We start from the raw sequence: 8686 nt of genomic DNA, 5'->3' as shown, positions 1-8686 counted from the left end.
GCACTGCTAAAGGGGTGGGCAACCACCTAAGTAACTCCTCTTGCCTGACCCCTGGACAAACCCTTGCAGTCGCCCCATATAAGGAACCAGCTTGCCTCCCCTGAGCGAGTAAGTGAGCAATGAACCTGTTGCTTGTTCCCACTTCCCCCACACCATACTTCAGTGCTGCTACTGCTAAGTCACTTCAGTCATGTCCGACCCTGTGCGACCCCATAGACGGCAGCCCACCAGGCTCCCCCATCCCTGGGATTCTCCAGGCAAGAACACTGGAATGGGTTGCCATTTCCTTCTCCAATGCATGAAAGTGAAAAGTGAAAGGGAAGTCGCTCAGTCGTGTCCGACTCCTAGAGACTCCTTGGACTGCGGCCTACCAGGGTCCTCCGTCCATGGGATTTTCCAGGCAAGAGTACTGGAGTGGGGTGCCATTGCCTTCTCCGATACTTCAGTAGTTCAGTTCAATATGGTAAACCTCTTAAATGGTAAAACATCATGAATTCGACCGAATTCCCAAGTCCCAATGTGATGTAAGTCAGACTCTAGTCTTCAATTTTTATAATTGCGCAATGGGGACACAGGAGAGTCAGCTCTTCTTACATACCTTGGCTTCCTCAGTAGGGCCAGTGGAAGTGAGCAAGACCAGTAATTGCTATAAAGAATGTAGGGCCCTAGTTCCTTCAGGCACTCTTCTCTTTGTCTGGGAAAGTGCAAGCCTTTGTCTGGGCTGCCATTGGCTGCTCCTCCCAGCCTGGAATTATAAAGTCGGGATCTCAGAGGCTCTTGATGCTGTGGTTCGGTCCTGCCTTCTGTAAGTCTTTGGGACTTGAGCCAGATCCAGAGATGGCTAAGTGCCTTCTGCTACTGCTGCTGGTGGTCCTGTCCTCACTGCTCGGACTCCCGCAAGGTGAGCTCCCCTGCTCCCCCCGCGCCCAGCATGTAGGAGGGCAGAGGGGAACCTGGCTGAGTGGCGGCTTATGGTTCTAGGCATGGCCTGTCTCTTCCACTCTTTGTCTGCCTGCCTAGACATTAGAATTTCCAAGAGATAAGATTACCATTTACCCTATAATCTGGGGCATTCTGCTTTTGTAGGAATACATTTCTATATCTTTTTTGCTTGAAAGTCTGTTTTTCATCATTTCAACTGGTTAAACATTTTTGAAAGCTGAAATACTTGGGTACTTCATTTGTTGAACACTTGACGTTAAACTGTTGGGGTTATATGATAGAAACAGGATGAATCCTCACCCAAACTTGGATTACATGTCAAGACTGATGATGCCACATATGTATCAGGAGGGTGTGAAGAGCCTTAATTAGTTATCTCATGAGGCTTTCTTGGGAGAGCAGGGCTTACTGCCAGGTGTCTTATGATGGCTTGGGGGATCAGAGAAAGGAGACTCTGGAATTTAGATGATGGTGAGGAAGAGAGGCAGGGCGATGGTTCTTGCATTCAGGTAGGGGCTTGTGTGGCGTGAAACTCCCACCAATGTTGAAAGAAGGAGCCCCTGGGGCCCGCATGTGAGGCACGAGGGGCAAGACTTCAAGGTTGCCAGCTGTGAAACATCAAAAACCGGAGTCAGACACTCTATTACGTGACCAAAATGCAATTAATACTTGCAGGACCTTTTACAAAATGTCCTTTACTTGTTGCAGAACACAGATTGAATCCCAGTGTAGTTCTTCAGAAGCGTAACCATTTTCTGATCTGCTTGATGACAGGGAGCAGGGAGAATTTTTGCTGAAGACTATTTTTTATTCCACATCACCTTTACCACGCAACTTTTACGGTCCAGTTATTTTACCTGTGGGTGTGTATGTGCACATACATATAGAATGTATATTTTCATAAAATGGTTCATAATATATGCTATACAAAGACATCACTTACTTTAATATTCATGTATTAATAGATATTTGTGTATTTTAATATTCACATATGATATGTTTATAATGTATAAATATTAAAATATACTTACATATACATTTATTTAGATTCATATACTATCTTGTTTGGACACAGGACACAATTCACAATTATGTGTGCATGAAAACCAACAGCAAGGGCATTTTTCACTCTTTGGGTTCTCAGTTGAGTCACTTTTGCTGCAATATCATATTCTACTGGCATGTGTATTTATTCTTCCACTGCAAAAATTAACACGTTTATGTGCTTTGTGGATTTTCCAATTAAATGTATTATAGCATTACAAAAAGTGTTTCACCTTCTACAGAATATACTTTCATAGTTTTTTTTTTTATTCCATGATTGATTAAAACTGGAATGATCATTGGCATTAACAGGCACCACTTTTTCCCAATGTTCTTTAGCAAATGGAATCAGCCTGCTAATAGTCAATGTTTTGTTTGTTCTGTAAAAGCACAAGAATTGGAGTACAAAATATGAAAAATTAATTTATAAGAGCATACACTTGATCTAAATGAAAATCCATCATCTGAAGCTGATAGGAATAAAAAATCATTTGTCTGGAAGCTGATTCCAGGAAATACCAGGAGGGGTGTGGGGAAGTAAGACAATGTGCAGGCATGCCTGGTTGCTTCAGTCATGTCCAACTCTCTGTGACCCTATGGACTGTAGCCCGCCGGGCTCCTCTGTCCATGGGATTCTCCAGGCAAGAATACTGGAGTGAGTTGCCATGCCCTTCTCCCAGGGATCTTCCCAACCCAGGGATCGAACCCACATCTCTCATGTCTCTTGCATTGGTAGGCGGGTTCTTTACTACTAGTGCCACCTGGGAACACGCAAAGAAATTAATAAGCTGGACACCATGGTGAACAAATGGAGCCCATCCTGCCGGAAATTGTGGAGGGCAGTGTAGGGGATCCAAGTCACGGGAGGAAAGTTGGTGTATCCATCTACCAATAACCCATCTGTTCTTGGAAGAAGGGTGCTCCCAGGGGCATTTGCTCTCCACTGTTTGAGCTGCCTGACGTGCATGATGAGTGTGTCAGAGTCACATGTGCCGCAGGGGCTGCCTCAGCGTGTGCAGGTGGAGGCTGAGGGCTGTGGGTTGGGCAAGAAGAATTGCACCTGCTTGAGCCAGTGACACTTGAGGCCTTTGTTGCAGCTGCTCATATGAAATTATCCAAGGGCACAGTTCGAATGAAATGATTATAACTTTCAAGAGAGTCACTGAAATTCTCAAGCAGATTCGTATCTCCAGTAGGGTTTCATGTGCTCAAGGACATCACAGATCCAGGGGTGACAGTGAATACTGACAAGACAGACTGCTCAGGTTACACAATCATCAAGTTTAGAGGAAGCGGAATCGAGAGCTCAGTTTTTTTAACTGAGTGTGAATTTTTCAAAGTTCATTATTTTTGAAATTTTGGAACGTTTCTTGCAAAATAAAAACGTGTGAGTAAATAAAAACATAAATGTGTAGTTTTAAATGACACAAAAAGATGAAACCATGAGAAGCACAAGGCAATGACCTTCTATTTGCTCTGTTGTAGGTTTCCTAGTCCCTGTTTCCCACATACACACCTCGTTTATGTGTGCAAACTTAGTCACTTCAGTCGTGTCTGACTCTTTGTGACCCTATGGACTGCAGCCTGCCAGGCTCCTCTGTCCATGGGATTCTCTAGGCAAGAATACTGGAGTGGGTTGCCATGTTGTCCTCCAGGGGATCTTCCCCACGCAGGGATCGAACCTGGGTCTCCTGCATCTTCTGTATTAGCAGGTGGGTTCTTTACCACTAGCACCACCTGAGAAGTCCTATTTCAATATACCTGACCTATAATTTCTCAAATTTTTGCTTGGACGCAGTTGACTTGTGGCTTCCGTCCCAACTTCCAGTTTCCACCCACCCTGTCCTGGGCCTCTGTTACTCTCTCCTTTAAAGTCTGTTGTCTACAGAGTTGCCAGAGTGTACATGCAAAAAGCTAGTCAGTGTCACTGCCTATTGAAAAAGCCTCTGATGGCCTTTTCCAACTTTGAATACAACGTCAGTTCTTATGATGGCCTAAATGATGGTCCAAATAAGATGCAAGCCAAGCTGCAGACATCATTTTTACTCTTCCAGTAGGCATATTAAAAACTCAGAAATGTGGAAAATTAACTTTAATATACACTTTATTTAACCCAGTATGTCTAAACTATTGGGCTTCCCTGGTGGCTCAGTGGTAAAGAATTCTGCAATTCAGGAGCCGCAGGAGATGCAGGTTCAATCCCTGGGTGAGGAAGATCCCCAGAAGGAGGGAATGGCTACCCACTCCCGTATTCTTGTCTGGAGAATCTCATGGACAGAGGAGACTGGTGGGCTACAGTCCATGAGGTCACGAAGAGTCGGACACTACTATCATTTCAGCATGCAATCAACATCAAAGTCACTGATGAGCAATTTAAACGATGTGTGTGTGTGTGCTGTGTTTGAAATTGACTTACAGTCCATCTATTTGGACTACTGGCATTTCACAGGCTCAACAGCCACACATGGCCCATGAATACCACCGCAACAGCGCAGGTCCAAGCAGATGCGTGCATGTGGTCTGACCCCTATCAACCTCTTCAGCCTGGTTTTACAATACTCTCGCCCTTTTCCACTTTGCCTGTGCTGATGCTTCTCTTTCTCAAACTGGCCAAGCTAACTGCAGCTCAGAAACTGTCTGTGCACTGGCCCGTGTGTTGCTGGAACCAGTTTGCTAGCTACTGCCAGTTGTTTTAGTGGTTAGCATAAAAAAAAAATCAGGTTTGAGCTCAAGTCACCCCTGAGAAAGCTCTCTGCCTCCCCACAGCCTCCTCACACTCACTCCTCCATGATCCTCCTTCCCATTGTCATGAGTCACCAGGACCTGAAATAACCTTTCTTATTTCTTCATTGTCAGCCATTTCCCCAATTTATTTGTTTAGTATTTGACAGGTGGAATGCATATTTCCGTGCTCCCTTCAGCACCCTATTTCCAACACCTAGAATAGCGCCTCTCACTGGCAGGAACTCACTGTTTGGTAAATAACTCGGGGACCAGCGAGGAGGGAGTGAGGAGCTGTGACCCCAGGCGCATGCGTTTGTCCTGCAGATCCCTCCCTCTCTCCTGGTCCTCGTCTCCCTCCCTTCCTCTGTCAATCACCCTCTCTCCCTCCTCCCCCTTGTCTCCCTCCCCTCCTCTCCTCTCTGCTCTCCCTCCTCCTCCCTCTCCTCTTCCTCCCTCCCCTCCTCTCCCTCCTCCCCCTCTTCTCTCTCTCCCTTCCTCTGCTCCTCGTCTCCCCCTATCTTGCCTTACTCTCTCCTGATCTCTTTTTCTTCCCAACCCCCTCCGCCCACCTGTCCTGTCTCTTTCTTCCCTGCCCCTTTTTAGGCTGAGTCCTAGAGTTGTCTCTTTAGATGAACAGAAAGGGTGGAGGATGGGGGGCTCTGCGAGAAGGAGGGGAGTGGGCGGTGCTGACTTCTCACTCCAACCCTCATCGCGCCGCTCCTGCAGATGCCATTCACACGGAACATCTTCAGTGGCGTCCCCTGGGGTTGGGGTGATAATCAGCTGGCAAGTGGGATCCGCGGAGCCGCAGTGAAGGACTTGCCCTTCCTCCAGCGGCACCGCGGGTCCCTGGGAGGACTGCGGAGCTCTCTGTGCTCGGGTGCAGGTCTTGTGCCTAGGGGCACGCATGCCTCCGCCCGGGTGGAAGCCAAGCAGGGAAAAATCACCTGCCTCCAGAACATTCATCAGGAGGAGGAAACCGTCAGCGTCCAGGCGCCCCTGGGTCAAGGGTGCTCTCCCTTCTGAGCTGCCGGGAGGCTGGTCCGGAAGAACCTTATTATGTTGGTTTCACTTTCCAGCTCTAGAATGTTTCCAGTGTAACAGAGTCAACGCCAGCGGGGTCTGCGAGACTGGGGGAAGCACCTGCCAGACTCAAGGCAGCCAGCAGTGCTTTCTGAGGAGGATCTACGAAAGTAGGTGGTGCCTAACAGGTCTCGGGGGTGAACTTTGCTGGAGGTTAGGGGTTGACAGTGGGTGTTCCAGGAGAGGGGCTCAGGGGATAGTATGAACCCTCCATGGGACCCTGTGAGTACCTGGACCCCAAGGACAAGTCGGGGTGGCTGTGGGACTCAGGAAAGTGGTCCCTCAGGAACCCTGGGAGCAGGAGCCACATAGAAAGGGGTTGGTTTTCTTTTTTTAAGCTAAATTAGTGAAGCATATCCCCTCGTTCTGGTACTGGGCTGCCACTGGCCCTTAACGAGAATGGGGACCTTTAAGGGAGGGGGAGGAGAGGGGAGGCGGAAAGGGATGAAGGAGAGAGGGAAGGCTGACTGAGGGAGAGAGGAGGAAGGAACAGAGGGGGAAAGCAGGGAGTTCAGCTCCCGAAGGTAACTGGAACTAGGCTGAGTGGGACTGACTGGGATGGGGTTTTGGGGAACTAGGGACATGTATTGGGGGAGAAATGGGCAGGGCGGAGAGGACAGTTTCTCTTCATCCTTTCTGCCTTCTTTTGTGGGGGGATGGATTGTACTCTAATATACAGAGCTTGGGCTTCCCTGGTAGCTCAGCTGGTAAAGAATCCGCCTGCCGTGCAGGAGACTCTTCCCTGGGTCGGAAAGATCCCCCGGAGGAGGGCATGGCTCCAGTGTTCTGGCCTGGAGAATCCCACGGACAGAGGCACCTGGCGGGCTACAGTCCATGGCATCGCAAAGAATCGGACACGACTGAAGCGGCTGAGCATGCATGCTTGCATACAGAGCTTGCAAAGCTATCCCAGGAGAGCCCACCAGGGGGCCCTACCTCCAGACTGTCAGTCCCAGATGGCTGACATTCTCTCTACTAAGAGTATGAGTCCTCCTCCATGAAATGTGCTATTTCCTCCTCATTCTTGATTAGTTGGTTGATGCATTAATCCTGTACTTCATTCAGGAATATTTACTGAGCAGTACCCCCAGGATATGCTGAGCTGGGGCTGCGTCCTAGGTTCTGGGGTCTCACTTGTCTTCTCTTCTCCTTTCCAGATGGCACGCTTTCCTACGGACACCAGGGTTGTAGCCAACTATGTATTCCCATGAAGCTCTTTAATCCCAGCGTTATTGTGGAATATAAATGCTGTCATGACTCGCCTCTCTGCAACAAGTTCTAAAGTCAGGGCCCCCAGCTTTTGCCCTGATCTTTTATGGATGAAGCTAATTTCAGTTCAGTTCAGTTCAGTTCAGTGGCTCAGTCATGTCCAACTCTTTGCGACCCCATGAATCGCAGCAAACCAGGCCTCCCTGTCCATCATCAACTCCCGGAATTCACTCAGACTCACGTCCATCGAGTCAGTGATGCCATCCAGCCATCTCATCCTCTGTTGTCCCCTTCTCCTCCTGCCCCCAATCCCTCCCAGCATCAGAGTCTTTTCCAACGAGTCAACTCTTCGCATGAGGTGGCCAAAGTACTGGAGTTTCAGCTTCAGCATCATTCCTTCCAAAGAAATCCCATGGCTGATCTCCTTCAGAATGGACTGGTTGGATCTCCTTGCAGTCCAAGGGACTCTCCCTAAATTGCAACCACCGCAGCCTCCAAGATTCTCTGATCTGAATGTGAATCCCCTATGAGAAGCAGTCTCAGACTTGTTCTGTCTTCAAACTCCTTTTCCTTCACTGCAAGAAGCCCCAGGGATGTAGTCTTTGAAACCAAATTGGGATGAAGATTAGTGGGCATAGCCAGGTCCAAGGATACTTTCTTCCTTTTCAGGTCCTAATTGGCAGTCACACTGATTGGCTGCTTAAAAAGGCAGGGTCTGGGGAAGGCTGAATTTGTGATTCTGCATGTTCTGGAGGCAGGAACTGAAGGAGGAGGGGGAGTCTTCCAAGGCTGAAAAAAGTAGAAGTGTGAGGGGCTCCATAAATGATGGGTTAGTTCAGTGGGCTAGGTGTTGTAACACAAATCTCTTAAGTATCAGTGGCTTAAAAAAAATGGAGTCGCTTATGTCAAAGGGATCCAAGATGGAGCTGGGAGGCATTAAGGAAGTGGAACTTACACACATCAACTGCTAAACCCAACATAAACTTTGAACCCAGACATCCTGAGACCACCTAGAACTTTCTTCTTTTCTCCTTAGAGAGCACAGCTTAGCAACCAATCTGCTGCCAGCAAGTGACTGAATGCCTGCCAGCACCAGTCATAGTTCTGTAATGATAACCTTTGTTTCTTCTCTAGAATGTCTCTGTTGCCTTTATAATCCCCCACTATTGTCTATTGCCCCACCTGGAGCACATGTGAGTTGCCATTCAAATGGTTGCCTCCCAAAATGCAATTCTTAGCACTCTCAATAAACTCTTTTTCTTGTTTGCAGCCTTCTGCATTTTTTTGGTTATTACCTGATAATGGTCTCTGGATGGCCATAGCTTGCTTTGTATTCACAGAATACATGCCACAGGCTGGGCGGGAGAATGAGTGTATTAATAGATACATCTCCTCGAGGGTGCAAAACATACTAAGACTTTCCTCTGGTCTGGGTTGACTGGGTCAGTGGTGATTGCCACTGAGTTGACTCAATAAAATTCTCTTTCCTGGCATTTTGTTATTGGATTTTAGAAACTAATTCTTTGAATGTGATTAGAACTGTAATATGAAACTCAGCTGCTTTGGGGTATCCATCTTCAGTCACATGATGGAGAACCAGAGAAAGCCCATCTGCAAAGAACGGAAGACTGGAGACAATTCTGAGTGGTAGAATTATCTTTAGAATAAGAAGCAGAATGCAGGA

At 47.7% G+C, this 8686-nt stretch overlaps 1 protein-coding gene across 1 annotated transcript; it reads left to right on the top strand.

The window, feature by feature from the left end:
• Positions 1 to 750: 750 nt before the first annotated feature.
• LOC147342255 (secreted protein of Ly-6 domain 1) lies at positions 751 to 8271 on the top strand. Its single transcript, XM_086385485.1, has 3 exons — positions 751 to 901; positions 5790 to 5903; positions 6951 to 8271. Exons 1-3 carry the CDS (start codon positions 781 to 783, stop codon positions 7073 to 7075), a joined length of 360 nt encoding a protein of 119 aa, XP_086241611.1. The 5' UTR covers positions 751 to 780; the 3' UTR covers positions 7076 to 8271.
• Positions 8272 to 8686: the final 415 nt, after the last annotated feature.

The sequence above is a fragment of the Bos grunniens genome, chromosome 29 (genome assembly GCF_055505025.1).
Source record: "Bos grunniens cultivar Pamir isolate PY7600 chromosome 29, Bosgru_T2T1.0, whole genome shotgun sequence".
Lineage (NCBI taxonomy): Eukaryota > Metazoa > Chordata > Mammalia > Artiodactyla > Bovidae > Bos > Bos grunniens.
Note: the sequence above shows the minus strand (reverse complement) of the source record. Positions and strands in the feature narration are given on the sequence as shown.

What these genes read in the sequence shown, in the direction of transcription:
- LOC147342255 (XM_086385485.1), top strand. Translation starts at nt 781, where the DNA reads ATGCTGTGGTTCGGTCCTGCCTTCTGTAAGTCTTTGGGACTTGAGCCA. An exon ending in ACTGCTCGGACTCCCGCAAG is followed by an intron (nt 902 to 5,789) that starts GTGAGCTCCCCT and finishes TTCACTTTCCAG; the next exon opens with CTCTAGAATGTTTCCAGTGT. An exon ending in TCTGAGGAGGATCTACGAAA is followed by an intron (nt 5,904 to 6,950) that starts GTAGGTGGTGCC and finishes TCTCCTTTCCAG; the next exon opens with ATGGCACGCTTTCCTACGGA.